Here is a 20576-nt window from a genome sequence, read left to right on the forward strand (position 1 = left end):
TATTAGGGAACTTTAGTTTGGAAAGGTGCAAAATCCAGGTTTGTGGGCAGGGGTACAGAGCGTTTTGGGGTGATGCAAGTGGCTGCCCTGTGTCACAGGGCTTTCACCAGTGGCTCCAGCCCAGCTGCAACATAGCCTTGCTGAGGCAGCTGGAGGTGTGTGGTGTCCCCAAGGTGCCACAGCTCCTCTCGCTCCCAGGAACCAGACATTCATCCTGTGCTTTGAGTTTACCAAAGTCCACCCCTGACGCACTGTGGGTGCAGTAAGCAAACAGCTTAGCAGAGGCTTATGTTTGGTGTGCGTGGTGGCAGGATTGATTTATGCCACCAGGAAACATCAGCACGGGATGGCACCGTGCAAACATCTGTGTGGACCTGGGGGCTGCTCAGGTGTGCAGATGGGCAGCACCCGTCAGTACTGCATGTGGGTCCCAGCCATGCACCCTGCACTACTTGGCTTTTTTTAAGAGGGACAAAAGCAGCAATAAAACCTAGGTGGTGGTCACCCCTGCAGTGGTTGTCCTTTAAGCTGGTGGTACCCCAGGGAAGCTGTCCTGGGAGATAAGCCTGTGCCTTGGACACCCCCCCAGGCAGGGGAGGGAGCTGGAATGGGCTGCTGCTTGTATGGGAATGCTGCGAGTCCTGCACTGTGGTGCTACCTTCCTGCTCCATCATGGCCTTCTGCTCATGCCAAATATTTTGGGGTTTTTTTTTCTAATGAAAATTATGTTAGGAATTCCATTAAAACACCAAAAAAAGCCCCACCAAAAAACACCAACCAAAAAATCAAGGCAAGGGAAGTGGCATTTTAGTAGAGCAGTGAAACATTAGTAAATTATCTCAATCTGCTACTCCTTGTTGCTGTGATACATTCAGCAATTTCTTATTTCTTTGAGCAAGTCACATAAAGAGTCAACAAGAAGTTAACACCTTGGCACCTTCATGTGCTTTTGCATGTGGTTTTTACTAGCAGAAAGAGAAAAGAGAACTCGCGTTCCCATTTAATGGAAACTTGGCGATAAGCAGCAGGGCTGCAGCTGGAGCGGGGATGGTGACCTCCTGACATATACCTGTGCTCTCTGCCTTGATGCAGAGCAGCTACCCTGGGAGCAGGTCTGGGGAGCGATGGCTGAGAGATCCTGTTGCAGTCCCTCAAATCCCACCCGGAGCGCCGGCTGTAGCGCTTTCCCTGGGTTTAGCTTGGCTGGCGGCAGTTCTGTGCCGATCTGTCCGCATTTATCAGCTGCCATCGAACCCTGCTGTGGGATGGAGGTGCTGGGCTGCCTTCCAGCATGCCGCTCTGCTCCGAGCTGCCGAAATTCCCTGCGGAAATATGGCTTGGCAGGTGGTGGTTGCTGGAGCAGACGTGGCACTGGGAGATACCAGAATAACATTGGATGATGTATAGGGCATCAGCCGCATGGACATCTATAGGTTTAGATCATGAAAATATGTCCTGTGTTTATATGACATGTTCCACTATGTAGAAGAGCAGCAGCAATGCTTACCATCCCGTGAGCCCCGTGGTGGTCCTTGTCACCGCTGGTCATTGTGGACATGGTTACATTTGCATTATGCTGTCGCCCTGGCAAGCTCCTCGCTTTTAGGGTTTTATATAAAGCTTTCATGGTCTCTGCCTCACGCCAGGCTCTGCATATCTGTCAGCACTCTGAAGTGCTGCATCCTTTGAGCTTCTTACTTTTTGTGCTCTTTGAAGCGAGTGCTTTTTCCAGCCTCTCTTTTCCCTCAGCCCAGGACTCCCTTGGCTTCTTTCTGTTGTGGGGTTTGGGGATGCAAAGATGGTGCTGGTACCCATGGTGCTGCCACCAGGTTCCCTTTGTCCATCTGTGGCTGCAGTGCTGGCTGGTCTGTGGGGGTAAATAACCAGGTGCTGCAGGCTCTGGGCATCCCCTGCCGTGGTTTCAAGGGTGTCATGTGCAGTGCTCCTGGCTTTAGGGGTGTGGACTGTGTCCCATGACCGCACCAGAGAGCAGGGGGGTCCCGGTGACCCAGGGGCTGAACACAGGGTGCGAGTGCTGGACTTAAATGCTCTCGTCCTTGCCTGAGAAATCCAAAACATGGTGATGAGTAAGTGTGTGAGGGGCTGGCGTTAATCACCGATCAATACCTAATGATGGGCTTCCCCTGGCAGCCCGGGGTGAGGGCTGTGTCGCCGGGCAGGGGGAGCAGAGCCCCATCTGGGGGAGCAACCAGCACTGCAGTGGGAGATCAGCAGCCCCTGCTCATCTCTGCCTGTTGGCGCTTTACTGTTCTGCAAAGCAAATAAAACGAGTCCTTGGGAAGCGCCTGACGCGTAGGCTGGTCCTGGGTGTGGGGGAAATGCAGCACAGAGGGGTTTTCTGACTCCTGCAGTGGGTTAGTCACCACGTAACGACAGTGCTGCCGGCGGTGGTGACCAGGGCCTTACCTCACCGTTTCCCTTGACCTGCCCCATTTTTCTGTTGCCTGTTCTCTGGCACGAACGCTGCGGGACATACTGCAGAACCCAGTATGGGGACAAGAGTGGCTCTGCCCCAGCACGGAGAGGGCAGCAGAGGGATTCCTGTAGATTTACCTGTTATTTCCAGGCAATCCCATCTTGAAGCCTCTCATCCCCTCTTGCAAACAGGCCGTGTGGATTCCCATGACTTAGCTTTTCCATCGGGCAGGCTGGTGGCTTGGCAGCACGCCTCGCAGGGAAAGAACTGTGGAAATCAATAAAGCAGAACCAGGGAACTGTGCTGCAGTCATTAAAGTGGGAAGAACTAATTGGTTCCTGCATTTAGAGGTATTACTATTAAATGCAGGAACTTTGTGAGAATAATTGTTTTGGAAACAGTGTGCTAAAATACTCTGGTTTTATCAGCATTGGGCCAAAGATAAGAAAATTAGGTCAGGGTGATGTCAGAACATGACGTTCATTGCTGATTTGGATTCATATTTCAGTTCTATTCCAGCTCCAGATCTTTCCAGGGTGGGAGCAATACCTTGGTTCCGATTCGGGGATTGTTCTGCTGCTTTTAAAAAAGAAACCCTAATCCTTCTGTGCTGTCCTTGTAGTATGAGCATCCAGAAGGGCACATTTTCAGGAGGTGTCTCCATGTGCCATGCTGGCCGCTTGTTCGTGTGGTTGAATGGCTTCCATGTACTGAACTGAAGAGCGGGGTTAAGTCATTGCTGAGCATTTTTGAACCCCTCAGTCTTTTTATTAAAAGGAAATTTAATGTGCTACCTACAAGTAGCAGGGGAGGGTATAGTGAAAAATAAAATCAGCGTGTGTCTCTGGCTCTGTGTGGGTATGTGGCTTTCCTGAGCTGGAAAATGGAGCGCTCTGCAGGTGCTGGTAGGGACCTCAAACCTGGGGGACATTTGTCAGCTGCTCGGTGGAGGTCTGAGATCTGCCAAGGACTGTGGAAGGAAGGTGTGCCAGGCTGTACATCTTCAGGTGGTGACAAGCCCAGCTTCTTCTGGGGGGATGCAAATAACCCCTCCAAAAGGGCTCCTGTCAGATAAGGGTATTTCTCCATGAAGGAGTGGTCCAAACCTAATGTTAGGTCTAAACCATGATGAAATGGCAAGTATTTACGTGGAGAAGCTTCATCACCACCAGGCAGCGCAAATAGCTGTTGAGGACACTGTGCCTAGGATTGCTTTGGCGTCTGTCTCCTCTGGGCTCTCGGTGCCTGTGTGGCTCCCAGCCTCCTGGCAGCAGCAGCAGCAGCAGGAGGTGACAGGAAATTCATGGCTTAAGATGTTTGGGGGTTGTTTTGTTTTTTCTTTTTAACAACGCCATCTCATTGCCCTCTTGTAGCCTGAGCCGGTTTTGCTCCACGCAGGCAGGGAGTCTTGCGTGGGTCCCACCGCCCGCGCTGCCTGAGGGACAAAACCAAGTGTGGGAACAGAGGTGACTTGTCACAGCCCTTGCCAAAAGGTTGCTGTACTGGGAGAGATGTCATGAGAACTGGAATGAGGGTAACTTGCAGGGATTACAGTGTTACTCGCCGTGGGGATGGGAGTTGATGTAGAGCATCAAACCCTGGGAGGCACTAGCAGGAAATGCCTGTTTTTACTGGATTTATTTTCTCTTCCCTCCTCCTCTCCTTCCCAAATGAAAGTTTTCTCAGTTTCATAGCTCTGCATGGTGCTAGTCAGCATTGTAACCTCATTAAGGAGCAGGGATTATCTGAGCGTGTTGCAAATCTGCCACGAGACTTGCAAGAGAATAGACTTAGGCTGACTGAATTTTAGGTAGTCTGTGCTATTACCGTCTGCATACATTTTCACATCAGGACTCGAATGTCTTCAAAACACAGAACTGTTCATGAATATTTACTGAAATATGCATTTTCTGTCTTCCAGTTTCGATGTTTCTAAAGCTGGGGTTTTGTTGTGCTATGCAACAAGTAGAAAAACACTGTTCCTTTAGCAAAGGCTGAGATTGTCATATGATCCCCCAAGGGATAATTTGGGATTTAAGCAGAACCAAAACAGCAGATAAGAAAAATAGATACTGGGCTTGCAAAACTGCAGGATGGAGGTTTGCAATACATTCACAAGCACTCAGGGATTAATATAGCTAATTTTTGAATTTTATAGTAATTTTTCCTGTACTTGCAATCTTAATTCTTGGTGCAGTCACTGTTTCCAATGTATATATGTCAGTGGTTCGAGAGGTTTGGGGCCCACATGCTGTGGGGACAGTCGGGCAAAGGGAGGCAGGGAGTTTAAGTTGTGCTTGGAAGAGGAAATAATTAGTCTGCAGTCTGGGCTGGGCGGAGTTGGGGTCAGCGGTGTTTTACAGGTTTTTTAGTATGTTGTTTTCCTTCTGTTTTTTACTATTTCTCTTTTCCCATGTTTGTGCATGCTTTCCAAAGTTTTCCTTTCCTGCTGAATTTTTTTCATTGTTTTTTCCTCCTTGCTGCTTTTGCACAGGCAGGCTCTGAGGAGCCGGATAATGGTGGAGCAGGTCACCGTGCCAGCTCCGGGGAGGCAGGTTCGGGTATGTGGGTGCTGGGGGTCTCCAGAGCGAGCTGGGGGGCTGTTCCCCCTTCCTTGCCCCAGGGAGGTCCATGAGACCTCCAGCCTTGGGGACTCACAACCCCCTCCTCGGACAGTCCCGTGTCTTTGCCATGAGACAAGGCTTTTCTCCCTGGTCTCTCCTGGAAACCTGCAATTGGGAGCAATTTTCCCACCGGTCCTGCTCGCAGCAGCCTCCTCCAGGCTTGCAAGCAGCTGTCATGTTTTGTACAAGTGTCTTCCTTCTCTTAGTCCTGAACACTGTTGTTATGGGTCAAGTGCTTCAGATCTGAATCTTCCTGTTTTTTGTTCCCTATCTTCCTTTTTGGCTTGCAGGCAGTAGCCCCGTTTGTACACCTTGGCACAGTTTTTTGCCGTTGTTTGGATTCCTGAATCTTGACCTGCTGGAACCCTGGGCTCTTTTTTTTTTTTATAACTTTTTTGTTAACAAACTGCTGCTTATTTTCCATCCTGGATGGCAACAGCCAAATACTGAAATGTAACATTTGTTTCCAACAAATCTCATCCTATTATTTACACCCTCCTACAATTTGCCAGTATCACTTGAAGTCTCTGTCCTTCACATAATTGCAGCCTCCAAAGCTGACAATATCAGCGAGTGTTCTAAGTCCATCATTAGCGTGAGCAGCGAGTGGCACTGGATGGCCAGGGCCTCCCCAGTGCAGCCCATCTATTTCGCAGCTGAATCACGGCCAGCCGCGCTTGGCGCGTGCTTGCACCCAGCCTGTTGCAGATTAACCCGGGCGCATTCCTCAGCCTGCCTATGGGAATGCCAAGAGCATCCGCATGGAAACTCTGGCCAAGAGGTTAAATAGTTTTTACCGAGCAGAGCCGTATAAAGCAATTTGCAGAAGCTTTTAGCAGGACGTGGTATGTCCTGTCTTTCCAGCTGACCCCTGTGCTGCCCTCCCTGCCCGGGGTGGGTTCGCCTGGTGTGCTTCGGCTCGGCAGCAGCCAGCTGTGACGGGGAGCTCAGCCGCTGCCCGGGTTCCTGGGGCTTCTGGCAGGGCTGTAGACAAGTCACGTTCTCCCTCTTGAGCCCATAATCTGGCTATAATCTTGACAGGGAGAGTCTTGCTGCTGGGACTGACTCGGGTCCAACTGTGTCTGGACTCTGCTTTATTCCAGGACGTATCTGTGCCAGCTGTGAAAACTGCTTTAGCTTTAAAAAAAAAAAATAAAAATAATCCTGAGTTATGCAGCTCTGCTGTGGTCCTTAGCAAATAATCGTGGCACACACTGGTTAATTGTTTATCCATTAACTGACTGTGTCAAATAGTTTGACAAGAGGAGCCCGGCCGTACCTGGCACGGCGGGGCAGGGAGGAGGCGGGAGGATGCACGTCCTGTCTGTGTTGGCTCCTGTCCGCGTGCCCTTCCTCCAGCCCTGGCCGTGTGGTATTTGTCTGCTGGTTTCCTTCAAGTGTGATTGCTGGCATGGCACGTACAAAGTGTGTTTGGTCTTGTGTTCTCTTTGGCCATGAAAACCTTTACTTTTGGAAAGTGCATTAACATTCCATGAAGCAAGAGCATCTCTTCAGACTTTGAAAAACAAACAAAACAAAACCAAGCGCCCCCCCCCCCCAAAAAAAAAAAACCACCAAAAAATAAACCCCATCCCCAAACTGTGTTTTGCTTCTAAATGTGAATACAGACAGAAGAGATACAAAGCAAGATGCTGCTTTATTTCCAGCTAGAGATGGCAAAAAAAAAAATTCCTTGCATGGAGTACTGAGCGGGAGATAAAATAGGACTTTATTGTATGCGTCAGTGCAGAGTGGGGAAGAGATGCTGTCCGGTGTAGGGCAGCTCTGGGCTCCCCCTGCCACCCCCCGGGTTATTTGGGAAAACCCGATAGCACGGCCTCCCTCCTGGGAATGCTATTTCTGTATGTCTGCTTTCTAGGGAGGAAAACAAACATCCAAAGCCAGTCTATATCTGGTGGAATGACTTCACTGCTAGAAGAAAATAAAAACTGTACCTTAAGCTCTCTGAATCATTAAAGCCCCCTGCAGTGTAGTGTTGGGAGCAGGTAAGGTGTAAAGCTTCTGTGGATGAGAACTGGCTTTCTGTCAAGCCATGGGGAGGGAGGTGTGGGCAGTGCTGGTGCCCAGTTCCTGCTGCGGGGAGGCTGTGTGATGGGGCAGGGTGGTGGGTGACAGCACTGGGTTGGTGGTCCAGTGTGCCTGTCTGTCAGGGTTGCTGCAAACTCCTGGTGAGGTGGACACCTGTGTGGCTTTGCAGTTGGATTACTCGGGCGGGTCTCTTGCAGTGCTGGTCCCAGCGAGCCCCCAGTCTGGTCCTAAAGCCGCCTGGGCTGTGGTGGCATTCCCAGCCACCAGCGGAGAGTGGCAGAGCTCCAAGACCCTTGAGCACTCGCTCTCAAGATGAGGCTCTTGATTCAGCATTTACTTTGGTATAAAAGAAGAGATTGACCCAGTTTTTCCTAATTCAGGTCTGTGTGCAAGTGGATTTTTTATTTTCTGAAGGCAACTGATTTTAACATGTTTTTCAGCTTACATGATATGAGTCTTACATACTAATAAAATTACATACTTGTTTCAAGAGCAAAGAATAATAAAGAATGTTCTTTCAAAAGCAGCTAAACACATGAATTATAAAATGTTAAATGATTTCCAAATTACAGCATATCCAGTTCTTTCTGTGGAGCTCACTCAAGAATAATTGCGCAGTGTTCTTTGCAGAATTTAACATCAGAAACGTCACACTTCTCTTTCTTTTTTTTTTTAATCTTTCTGTCTCACAGTGCAAGAGCTTCCACAAGTATAAATGAGCATCCTTGTACTGGCTTCTGTAAAATGTTGCCAGTTTGTCCCATCCATATTTTTTCAGTGTAGCTGTTGAGCTGTGACATTTATTGCAGAGCAGAGCAAAGACTGAAGGGACTTTTTGTCACAGAGATGCCCAGGAGCTGGAGCTTGGCTGCATGCAGGGACCAGCGTGGGTCCACAGCCCCATGGCTGTTGCAGAGCCTGGAGGAGGAAGAAGCTTTGCAAATACTCATGCAAGCACTGAAAGTTTGCACTGGTGTTAGTGGATGTGCTTTGTATCTTGATTTTTTTTATTATTTTTTTCCCCTATTTTTTTTTTTTCTTCCTTCCCTGTTTTTGCCCTGATTCAGGCTCCTGGCCCAGATGGGAGGGGTGAAGATGGGAAGTGCTGTATTTGTCGGTGCCTAACATCGCCAAGAGGCACCGCCTGACTGCCCTGGCCAGGCAACAGCCTCCCCACTGCCCCTGCCACCAGGGCTGGTGGGCTGGTCCCCTGCAGCCCCCTGGGCTGTGCAAGAGGTGCGAGCTCGGTGTGGGGCTGTTAGGGGTGGTGAGCATAAAGACACGCTGTGGTGCCCACCGGTGTTGCTCCCAGGCTTTCTGCGGGCACTGGGGTGCCCCTGCCCCTGCTGTGCTCCCTGGACCGGAGCCCTCGTGGCATTAACTGTTGAGCCTGCTGAAAGGATGGAGCTGTGGGAGAGCACGAGACGTGCAGATGCCACGGGCAGTTGTATAAGGTGCACAGAAATGGAGGAAATCAATGCCAGGAGTTGATGTCACTAGTTCAATGAAAGGAAGAACACTTAATAAAAACCTCTCCTGATTTTCTGAGTGAGTTTTTCCTCAGTGCAGCCTAACCTGGGAAGCGCGGTGTCATGTGATTTAAGCCTAGGATTTGGCTGGGCATTAATAATTTATACTTTTACTGATGCATCGCCGTTATTACAGAGCTAGCTGAGATGATCAAGCAAGTTGATGCAGAAAGTTCCTTGCTTTCCCTTTGAAATGAAGGCATTCCTAAGCCACAACCAACCCTCTGCAGGTTTTTGTAGCTGGAAAGTGAAATACTGTGTGTTTTCCCTTCTAACGTACAACCCGAGTGTACGAGTCCTGTGGTCACTGGCACTGGGGAAGTTTTCCCTTTTGGCCTGAAGCTACCTGTGCGCTGTCACTGCTCCAGCTGCCCTGGGCAGTGGTTTTATGTAGCTGCAGGGCTGGGCATTTTGCATTGGGCGTGCGAGGTGGGGGTGGTTGGGTGCCACAAAGATGCTCAGAGGGCTGGAGCACCTCTCCTGTGAAGACAAGCTGAGAGAGTTGGGGTGGTTCAGCCTGGGGAAGAGAAGGCTCTTATAGCAGCCTTCCAGTACCTAAAGGGGCCAGCAAGAGAGCTGAAGGGCTCTCTACAAGGGCATGTAGTGACAGGACAAGGGGTAATGGCTTTAAGCCAGAAGAAGGTAGGTTTAGATTGGATATTAGGGAGAAATGAGGGTGGGAGGCGCTGGCCCAGGCTGCCCGGAGCAGCTGTGGGTGCCCCGTCCCTGGCAGGGCTCAAGGCCAGGCTGGACGGGGCTGGGGGCAACCTGGGCTGGGGGGAGGTGGCCCTGCCCGGGGCAGGGGGTTGGAACTCTGTGATCTTTAAGGTCCTTTCCAACCCAGACCAGTGTCAGGTGTCGCAGAGGGAGTGATGACAGCTCTGCTCCTCCTTCCTCCCCAGTGCCCCGTGGCTCTGGCGCACAGGTCCCTGAGATGTCACTGAGAGATGAAAGCCATGCAGCTACGTTGACGCTGAAGAAGATCGCTGCAGACATGAGCAACATCATCGAGAGCCTGGACACCAGGGAGCTCCACCTTGAGGGGGAGGAGGTCGATGCGGAGGTGCTAAATGACCCAAAAGGCACTGGTGAGTTGGCAGCTGTACGTTCTCACCTCTGTCTTGCCTGGATTTAATAACCTATAACCTGCTGACAGGTAGGGTACGACCTCAGTGGTTTCACCGAACTCTGCTGTTGAACCTGGTTTATTTAGGACCAGGAGGCATTACTCTCAGCGCTTGAATTCTTCAAGTCACCTCCCTTCTGTGAAAGTTTATCTCCAAGCTCTCTTAAATAAAACCTGGTATATTTTAGTGGAATTAATGCTGCCATGTAAATGCTCCCATGTTAAAGTATTGCAGCTGTCTGCTGGCTTTCATGCCCTCGTTGGTTGTTACGAGGCTGTTGAACTAATGGGGTTTGTGGTCCTTCCAGCGTGCATTCCTTTCTCTGCCATCTATCACACCCATCCGTTCAAAGAGCCGGCCACGCAGACGTACCTCACGGGATGTCCTGTTCGAGTGCGTGTGTTGGAAGTGGAACGCTTTACTTCCACAAAGAAGGTCAGAACTTCCAGAAATCTTGTTTAATTTCTGTACAACTGTATTAAAATGCTTTTTGTGGGTTAATTCTGCGGGTGTTTGTTCGTGGGCTGCAGAAGCAGGAATGCCTGTGTCTCAGAAAACACTCGAGAGAGAAGGTTATCTGTCTATGAAACCTGATAAAGCAGAACGAGAAATTGTGAGACAGAATGATCCTCAAGTAAAACTGAATGAGGGCCCTTTAGGTGAGCAGCTGCAAGAAAATGACTGTTGCAAAGCCGCATGCCTTGTGGTGTTCTCCTCTGCAGGTACCAAGCCCCAACGTTTACACCATCGAGCTGACCCATGGAGAGTTCACCTGGCAGGTGAAAAGGAAGTTCAAGCACTTCCAGGAGTTGCACAGGGAGCTGCTGAGGTACAAAGCCTTCGTGCGCATCCCTATCCCCACCAGGAGGTGAGTGCTCAGCCCTGCAGACGCCGTGGGCTTTGGGAAGATGAGGTCTTCTTTTAATAGCACATCAGTTTGGCTTCACTCATCCCATTTACTTTGCTGTAAGGAGGAGAGGGCGGGAGAATTTAGCCTCTACAAATATTTAGCAGCTATAATAAAAATATTTAATCTCTACGTAGTTAGCAGCTGTAGCCTAAGTGGCACAAGCATCCCTCTGCTGACGCAGAGAGCATGTGGGTCCCAGGTCATCAGCTCTTGAGTTGAATTTGCCTTGAATTTGGGGAAGAGTTAATGTCGTAAAAATTGTTGGTGCACTGTGGCTTTCTGCAGACATGGGCTGGGTGTGGGCGGTACGGGGGTCCCTGGCATGGGGTGGGTGCTCGAGGTGGCTGGAAGCACAAGGGGAAAGAGAAGTGGTATGGGTCAGTGAGAGCCTCCTGATGCGAAGAAATGCGGGGAGATGATCATAGGAAAGGTGAAATTATGAGGACTTAAGGGCTGGGGGAACATGATGCCGTAAAACTAGGGGTTTAGGCTCCCTTCCTTTGTAAGGGTTAAAAGAGGACCCTCAAAAATCAAACTCTTATATTTATCTGTTATATTTTAATTTGTGAGCCAGTTGGAGCATACTGGCTTCTTAAATGAATCCACGCTTGCTTTTTTTTTTTTTTTCTTTCTTTCCTGCCCACCCATCTCAGTTTTTAAGAGCTTGGATAGGAAAACTAAAAGCATTGCAGAAGGGTTACGTATGGAGGCATGCACACGCTCGCAGCGCTTAGCCTTGACATCGGGGTTTGGTTTTCCTTCCAGCCACACGGTGAGAAGACAATCCATCAAACGGGGAGAACCGAGGCAGATGCCGAGCCTGCCGCACACCGCGGAGAGCACGGTGCGGGAGGAGCACTTCTCCAGCAGAAGGGTAAGCGCCTGGCTCGGTGTGCGGGGCCGGAGGGATGTGCTGGGGGAGGTCCGGCGGGCGTAGCGATGCCAGGCAGTTGGCTTCCAAAGCCACACGCCCTCAAAGCCCTTGCTTTGTTACCGTTACGGTCTTTTGCTTGACAAACGTGGGCTTTGACGAGTCCAGCTTTAACGCTAAGTTCTCCTCTGAGCCAAGAGGAGGAGGATGCTCCTGGGGTTCGTGCCGGTGAAGTTTTCCTCTGCCATGGAGGAAAACCATGATGCCCAGAGTGGTGGTTCCTCTCCTTCCACCTGCTCCAATGTAAAGGTAGCAGAGGCAGCTCACAGGGCCAAGTTGTGTGATGGAGGCAGCCCCACAGTCATCAAAACCTGAGAGATTCAGTCCTGTCCCCCTCTGAAAGAGGAGATGACAGTCAGGCTCTTGATGCAGAAGTGGGTAATTTTAGCCGAGGCACACGTGTTCTGTGTAACTTCATCAGATGTTAACAGATGGGCCCTTCTGCGGAGAGGGTGGATGTCTTCCTACCTCTTCACTGCAGTTTTGCTATTTGTGAGAAAAAAAACAAACCCAAAAACACACAAAAAAAATCCAACCAAAACCACCACCACCCAAAAAAACCCCCAAAAACCTCTGTAACCCCCCACGTTTGTTCACCCTTTTAGCATCCTTTTTCTGCCGAAGGCCCAAAGAGCTGTGTCTCATGACTGCGGTGCAGATGACCCTCCCTGCTGTGCACAGCTTTACTGCTGTGTGGGAAGTTTCAGGAGAGAGATGTTCATTTAAAAGAGGAAGAAAACTGTTTTCTAGATCCTTTTCCCCGTCCCCGCCTTGATTTCTCTGGGGGAATCCCACAGCTTTCACCATGGGGATGCATACCCCTGCTGCCCAGCTGGGGAGCTCGGTGCTGGGACACTGGCGCTGAGAAGGATGAAGGTCCCCATGGCATTTTTCTGTTTTCTTTGCGTCCTGCAGGACTCTGCCCAGTTTCCCATGCCCAAACTGCCTAATCTCTTCTTTGTCCGGTTACCGTGAGGATGGGAAGGGATTATCTCTCCTCTCCTGGTTTCTTCTCTTCTCCCCTCCTGGCTGGGGGACGCACAGGCTCTCCAGTGAGTGGTGGTCTGGCCACCGCCCTCTCCGTGGCTTTGGGACAGGGCAGCGTGGTCACTGTGCTCCTCGCCCCATGGACCTGGTGTTTTAGTTAAATAGGCTCTCCCGGTTTTATCTGAGGCTATGTTTTCTCACGAAGCTAATTCATGTGGGTCAGAAACAGGGGGGACGTATTTTGTATTTAAAATTGTTCTGAAATCTGGGCTCGGCCAAGAAAGTTGACCTCTAAAGTAGCAGTGCCAAGGAACAGCTCTACTGGTAGAAGGTACAAACACGGGTCTGTGAACAGTAAAGAACCTGTGATCAAACTGTTGATGCTGCTGAGCTATATAATCTTCCATGAGCACATAATAATGTTTTATTTTTCCATTCAGGCTGAAAAGCCTGTCTGATTTCTTGATTGCTTCCTAATGCCAGACAGTTGGATTGTGGGTTTTTTCCCTTGAAAATTGCCACATCTTACCTTAAAGTTTCAATGTTTTAATTGTAGAAACAGCTGGAAGACTACTTGACAAAGATTCTAAAAATGCCGATGTACAGGAACTACCATGGAACAGTAAGTAGAAATCGGTTTGCTTAAACTCTTAAAGAATTTAACAAATGTTGAATTCATTGGAAGAAGATGTGCAACTTATGTAAGAAAACTTCACAGCCGTTTTGCAAGCGTTTTGTCTTAGCTGATTTCTCCAGCATGGATGTAATGCAAGTAAAACCAAAGGAAGAGAGTGAATGGCTCAGTCTTACAGGTCACGTAAATATCACTAACATAACAGTGATATATCACTGTGGTATATAACACACATGTATCACTGTTACAACACAGTGCTAACCTCCTCAGGACAGTCCAGCCCAGAAAGCTGATTGTACATGTATGATGTAGTGAGTTTCTCTGTAAATCTGGGGAGTGTTAAGATGATAAGTGGAAGTTTTAAATTCTTAAACAATTGGAGTCCAAGCCATACGTGTAATCGCTCCTTCAGTCTGGGCTTTTTGTATGGTCCAGGGTGCAAATACATCTCGGGTTCCTGTGCAGTTTCACTGGGTATCACTGATACTGACTTTGTATGAGCGATACCCATCCACCTCTGCAGGTATTTCGTCGCTTCCAAAGGGAGACAGTAGTTGGCTTATTTCCCCGAGTCAGTAATCTTCTTGAAATGAGGGGAGATGTCAAATCCAACCTCAGGCCTATTTTAAGCAAAAATAGTTCCTCTGAAAGCCATCCTCAGATGTTTCACCAGTAGTCCTCACCTGTCAGCCACAGCTGTAACATCTCCCTAACGTGGTAATTTATTTCCCCTATTCTTGGCTGCACAGTGGCTGTGTAACTCCATCTTTTGTATCACCAGCAAAACCTGAGGCACGCACCGAGTAGCTGCAGAGCTCAGTGACGTTTCTGAGCAAGGGGTGCAAACTGGGAACACTTGGGTTTCAAACAAGCCAGAAATGTAGCCTGAACATAGGGTGTCTGTAGCAGCCAGTTCTTCTTTTTGACTTTTGTTGTCTTGCTTGGGTAGGTATCCTGCTCTTTTGAGGGATGTCAGTTGTGTAGAGATGTTGGGCAGCTCCTAACTGGATGTGGTGCCCCCAAACCGTGCGCGCGCGCTGCAGAGCGCAGTGTGTTGAGCGTTATAAGGGACAAAGTGCTCAGCCAGGGCTGGCCATCGCTGTGGGTTCCAAGAAGTCTTCAAACTGGGGCTGAAGGAGCTGTGTTCCTTGCGGAGTGCTGCTTGTAGGGACAGGCTGTGGAGCCAAGTCCAACGCAGCCGAGCCGCGTCAGCCTGCGTGCGGCAAACAGCCATCTTTTGTTCCGAAGGCAAGACTGGGATAACTTGGCAATTCTGATCAGTAGCATATGCGGAGCGGGGGAGAGTGATTTTACAGTGCAGATCTGTCTTGTCACTCTTAGGCAGGCGTGGCTTTTTTTTCCAAATATTTTGGAGGATTTCTGCTCCTGTAAGACCGTGGGTGATCTTTTGCCCAGGTTGCTGCAGTGGGGGCCGGTGAGGTGGTGAGCTGTCCTGCCTTGCCCGGGCAGCTGTGGGGTGCTCCCCTCCTCCTGTGCTGAATCGCCCTTCTGTCCCCAGCCCCCGGAGCCAGATGTCACTTTGCACATAAATTCTCAGTTCATTGTTGGCTTTCACTGGATTTGGCCGCAGCGAAGCGTTCAGTGAGGCTTCAGTGCCGCCAGTGGTGGTGGCACTGAGAAGTGCAGTGGGTCCTGCAGGTGATGCTGGAAGAAAGCACTGGGAGAAAAATGTTCCCTTAAAAAAAAAAAAAAAAACCCACACTAAAACAACCCCCACCGTTCTCTCAGTAAAATCTGAACGAAGATTTCTGGCATTTTCCTTGGAACTGTTTGTCCTCCTTGGAACAAAAGGAAGGCTTTGCTCTTCCCGTGGTTGGGAAATCTTTTGCCTGGACACTGAAAAATGCTTAATCTCGGGCACGTTGTGACTCCTGTGTGTTCCTCTCATCAAGTCTGCACACCGAGGTGCGTTTTAAAATCCTAAATTCTTTGTGAAGTCAGACCTGGAGTTGCAGTGGCAAGCTGCAACCTGCCTGATGTGTAATCCTTGGTCCTCGTGCAGAGCCTGCTCGGGTCAATCACATCTCCTTGGAGGTGGTTTTACATCTGACCTGCACAATTCAATTCGCTTTTTTTACTTCTTTTATTTTGCATTTGTGGCTAATTTATTATTCGTCAGTGAGAGGATCCCCGCTTTGTAAGCTGTCTCGAGCAGGTGCTGTGCATGGGGAGAGTCGAGCCTGCAAGTCGAGCTTGTAGTGGTTTTGTAGACCTGAAGCTCCCAGCGGGGGGAGGATCAGGTCCACGGTGACCACATGGCACTGTGGAGGTTGTACACCCTCCAGCCTTTCTAGGTGACACTTCTGCAGGCTGTGGAAATAGAACCTACCGAAGCATCATCATTTAGAGGTGTACTGAGTGGCCCTTTGACTGGGTATCTCTGTCTTACAAAATTTACAGCCTTCTCGTGCTTCCCTGAATTTCCCAGCCCTCACTGTAGCAGAGTATTTTGTGTGGCGTTCACAAATGGGTGGGTAGCTGCATCGTGTTTTGTGACCAGACATCAGGCTTCATAGCCTTTCATTATTTTTTTTTTTTTCTTTTCCTTTTGGCTATGTGACTTATGATTAAATCTCATGTCTTCTAGTCCCTTCCAAAACCTTTTTATAGTATTTCTGGGCTGAAGTGCTTCAAGACAATTAATGTTTAAATGAACGTTGTGGGAATCTCAGTGTGTTAATTGTCCAAGCTTTTGTTCTGGGAAATGGAAATTGGGGAATATAGCCCAAAACCATCAGAAACAGGGCCTGTGGTTTTTATCTTATTCCACATAAAAAAATTTATTAATTGGACCTTTGCATCATTTTTTTTTATGAGCTGCAATAGTTGAAAGATGCCTAAGCAAAATAAGAAATTAGATGTGGCTGAAGCAGGGTGTCTGTGTCTGTAACATTTTGAATGAACTTTAGTGAGCGAGTCTAAAAACCTCATCGTAGGTGAAAGCAGAACAGTGTAAGAACAGCTGGGGTATGTGAGAGTAGCTGCTGTTCTGCCTCTGATATGGCACTTGGATCTGCAGACCATGGCAAAGGTCCCTGTCCAACCCTATGGTATTTTTAGTTCTTGCACTTGAACTTCAGCATGTTTAATTTTTAAAATTTGGGTTTAGTTTAAGCCGGGGGTTTTTGTGTGAGAAGTAACTGGCATCTTTAGCTGAACAATATTATTCTGAAGGGTGGTGTAATTTCATTTTTATTGCCAGGCATAGCTGCTAATCAACTCTGTATGGGTTTTTAACCCACTAAATTAAAAACAAAAGTTGAAATGAAAACGTAGTGAGGAGCTGCTGAATTCTTTCTGAAATGCAGATGCTCTGTGACATTTTTGCTTACATAAATCACATGTGCTCGACATTGCTGGCAGAACGGGGCAGTTTAAAACCGTGGCTTGTGCACCTTGCAGCTGGCTCTCCACCTCATAGCTTGTCTTTCTGCAGCTGATCGCTCCCGTCTGGGTGCTGTTTTGTTGTGGTTTTTTTTTTTTAATTGCTACAACAATGTCATTGAAACGGCATTCTCTAAGCCTGTATCTCATACTTAAAATATTCGGCTGTGGATCACTCTGAAACCAGAGCGGGGTGCCAGCTCCCCGGGGAGGCAGCTGGGCCATGCAGGGATTCCGATGTGAGGGAGATGAAAGCGTCTTGCTGCTCTGCCTTCTCCTCCTGGTTTGTCTGTGAGTGACGAGCACCTCGGATGAAAGGCAGCGTAATGGTAAAAATAGCCAATGCAGCAATAATAATAATAACCAATCATTCGATCAGATGTTTTCCATTGCACTAAGGAATTTTCCTTCTAACTGATGGAATTTATTTATGCGTTGGTTTTTGTTTTTTTTTTTTTACAAACCGGTGCTTTTAATTGGCACTGCTTGATCAACGTGTTGGATGGGCTCCTGTCACCATCTTTGCCATTTCAAAGACTCCTTGGCTGAAGAGCAGGTGGCGATGCTGCCAGACAGTCTTCCATTTATGTATTAGTAATTCTGTTTCTGCAAGTAATTTTTCCTCCTTTTTGCTTCTTCGAGGACAATTATTTCTCTGCATGCAGTGCATCTCAAATTGCTTCCAGCTTTCTGGTCACAGCCAACATTTTCAAAGGGTTTTGATACTCATATATGCGTTTTTTGTGTGTGCCTGCTGTGAGAGAGATGTCTGGGTTTCTGATTCGGCTGGTGGGGGATGCCAGCCGTTTTCTGAAGACATGAAAATGGGAGCCAGGGCAAAGAACTGGCCTGAGACTTCACTTGAGATTGCTGATAAGAGCTTGCAGGATACGCTGGGTTTTCAGATGTCCCCCATCCCACTCCAGGTGTCACTGCAGAAACAGCTGAAATGTTCTGGAAAAGCACCAGGCATGACCTATGAACGAGTGGTGAGCACAGTGATAGCAAGATTGATAGTAAAAGCATGGAATAACGTGTTCTAGCTGATTTCTGAAAACGGGCTGAAATCATCCAAAAATGAGGGCATTAAATTTCCCTCTGCTGATTAGAGGTTACTTTATGTCCTTGGGCTACTCAAAAGAGAACAAAAGGCCTTTTGTTCTTCTCTGTGACCTTACTGATGTGAGAAGTTTGGGAAGGTCCCAGGAGCAGCAGAGTGTGAGGATGGGGAAGGATCTTCTGCCCTGCTGCAGCTTCTGTGGGGCAGAAGGGATGGTGCTGGGAGGGCAGCCTGAGCCGTCCTCACCGTAACTGCAAGGCACGCCTTTGCCCCAGATTTACTGATACTTTTTATTACGCTTAGTATTTGAAAATATCTTTGAGACTTACAGGTTTACCCATGTAATTCCTGTGCAAAATGGGATTTTGTGGATGAGGCCCCTGAGGTCAGCTTGCCAAAGAGCAGGTGACGGTGACCACCATGGAGGAGAGCCCTTCCTTGGGTGCTAGCACCTGAGCTGCTCTGGGGAACGGGTGGGCATAGCCTGAAACTGGCCCGGGGCTGTCTGATGTCCTCACTGCGGTCAGGAGCACGGGATAAATCCTGGACTTTGGCCCCAGCAGCTTCGTTGCCAAAACATGTGGTTAGAGGGTTCTCCCCGGCTTGCTGCCCGGCCAAAGAGGGGAGCAGCTCCTGCCCTCGGCACTCATCCTGCACTCAGACAGTCTTATGTGATGATAAACTCAAAGTCCCGGGTGCAGAGAAGCCTCTGCCATGCAAGGCAGCTCCTCCACAGGGCTGCTGCTGCCCAAGCCCTGTCCTGCACGGGACGCCCGGGGCAGGTGTCTCTCCCTGCCAGCGGGGCCCAGGGCTAAGAACCAGCAGACTGTCAGGAATGTCCTGCTGTACAGCCAGGAAAAGCCTGCTCGGCTGAAATTGCCTGGAGTCCTATTTTTAGAGGAGAATGTAATCGCGCTGTAGCTTTGCTTGTCATTACGTTCCTTTGCGCTCTGCCGAAGCAGGAGGAGGCACGAAGCGGCAGGTTGCTTGAATCTGAGATGTGCTGGGAGACCTGCTAGTGTGGCACATGCGCTCCCCAGGCCGTGCCTGCTGTGGAGCTCTTTGCAGACCTGCAGAAGTCATGGAGAGTGTGCTTGAACTTGCTCTCCTCCTACTCCACTGTGACTTTCCTGTGGGTTTTTGGCTCCCGATGCCAGACGGGGCAGTGGCATGTGCACAGCGCTGAGTCAGAGCGACCTGCTGCTGCAGTGGTCCTGGAGGATGCTCGTGGGTTGAGGGGCTGAACCCCCATGTGGTGTGTGCCCATGGGGTGAGGGACTCAAAGGGAATAGGTTGCTCCCAGCTCTGGGGATGTGTGCTTATTCCTTTTCCAGCCTTTTTGTTGGGTCACTGGAGGAAGGAGAGGGTTCAGGCAGCCAGCCAGCCAAGTTCCACAGACACCCAAGCACCAAACTTGAGTCCTTTTTTCAGCCAGTGATCCAGGAGGAGGACATGGTTTAGTGGTGGACTTGGCGGTCCTGGGTTAATACTTGGACCTGGTCTCTAAAGATCTTTTCCAACCTAAATGATTCTGTGATTCTGTGCTAGTGGGTCCCTAAAACACATTTGATTTTGATTGTCCTGGTTGCCTGAAGTGTGTTCTCCAAAGCACATCTAAAATAAACAAACAAAAAACCCCAACCAAACTACTTTTCTTGGTTGTCTTGAAGCTGCTGAGGTGATGGTGGGTAACTTTTGCTCAGGTTCTTCTGTAGGTTCTGGCTTTATGACAAGTCACTTTGATGAAGCAAAGTATTTTGCGGATTTCAGAGTATGAAAGATGGGGGAATCTCTTTCTTTTTTCCCCAGATGGAGTTCGTTGGAGTAAGCCAGCTGTCGTTCATCCACGACCTGGGACCAAAGGGCATGTAAGTTGTGAGCTGTGTCTTTGTGAGTTACAATTCACCAAGAGCACGGTTTTATGGATAAATTTTGTTGAAATTAATAGCTTTCTTTTCTCGCCAATAGCTAACTGACTGGGCAATGTTGTACCATCCAGATAGAAGAGAAGATTAATATTCAGACAGAAATGCTACAGCTTTGGGAAACAGTTTTGAGGGCGAGGTGCTGGCTGCAGCTCACGGGCTGGCTCGCAGGGTTTCTCCCCTTCCCTCCCTGCAGCCTATTTGGTCAGGTTCAAGACCTGCTTGTTCTTCTGCTTGTGCTATAAAACAGGGCCCTGCATTTCTTAAATCTGCGTGATTTCCTGCCGGAGGGGTAGTTCTGCCCTTCTTCCAGATTTCAGGGCATGGCACAGAGGCTGCTCAGGCATGGCTGGTGGCACCAGGAGCCGTCCCTGGGCACAGGGTCTGGGGGGTTCAGCAAACACCCTCCACCTGAGAGCCCCCCACCTCCAGGTGAGCCATGCCACCCGTCCTGACGGTGTTTCTGTCCTTGCAGAGAAGGGCTCATCATGAAGCGCTCCGGGGGGCACCGCATACCTGGCCTGAACTGCTGCGGCCAAGGAAGGATGTGCTACCGATGGTCCAAAAGGTACTGCTGGGACGGGATGGGGTGGGATGCTGCGTGCCCCCTGGGCATACGTACAAACCCCCTCATTTGTCTCCGTCTCCCAAAAAGTCTAGGAGGTAGATTCTTGCTTTTTTGCAAAAGCCGTGGATTTTCAAGTCCATCCCCTCCCTGTGGGGAGGATGCTGGGGTTTTTTTCATCTGCTTTGGAGTTCATAGAAGGGACCTGTTGCTCCAGAGGAAAATTGGGATTTCTGACTGCCTCAGGCTTGCAGAAATGGCAATGATCCCCCAGTCTGTGCCCAGCTTTCCCAGCTGCAGGAGTGTCCACGGGGCTCCGTGCCTTCGGGAGGGGACATGGCCCTGACCAGATTTCAGCCCAGTTTTCTGAGTATTGCTCCCTCAAAAGAAAAG

The 20576-nt window shown here is 49.3% G+C and overlaps 1 protein-coding gene across 6 annotated transcripts in view; it reads left to right on the plus strand.

The window, feature by feature from the left end:
• PLD1 (phospholipase D1) overlaps nucleotides 1-20576 on the plus strand; it is a 75827-nt gene that overhangs the window by 17275 nt on the left and 37976 nt on the right. For all 6 annotated transcript variants that reach the window (XM_037406592.1, XM_037406594.1, XM_037406593.1 and 3 more), the window contains 7 exons: nucleotides 9542-9727; nucleotides 10074-10201; nucleotides 10489-10634; nucleotides 11442-11550; nucleotides 13151-13216; nucleotides 19503-19561; nucleotides 20094-20186. In XM_037406592.1, coding sequence (XP_037262489.1) covers nucleotides 9574-9727; nucleotides 10074-10201; nucleotides 10489-10634; nucleotides 11442-11550; nucleotides 13151-13216; nucleotides 19503-19561; nucleotides 20094-20186 — 755 coding nt within the window. In that variant the 5' untranslated portion in view covers nucleotides 9542-9573. The remainder of the gene's footprint in view (nucleotides 1-9541; nucleotides 9728-10073; nucleotides 10202-10488; nucleotides 10635-11441; nucleotides 11551-13150; nucleotides 13217-19502; nucleotides 19562-20093; nucleotides 20187-20576) is intronic.

Source organism: Falco rusticolus, chromosome 13 (assembly GCF_015220075.1).
Source record: "Falco rusticolus isolate bFalRus1 chromosome 13, bFalRus1.pri, whole genome shotgun sequence".
Classification (NCBI taxonomy): Eukaryota; Metazoa; Chordata; class Aves; order Falconiformes; family Falconidae; genus Falco; species Falco rusticolus.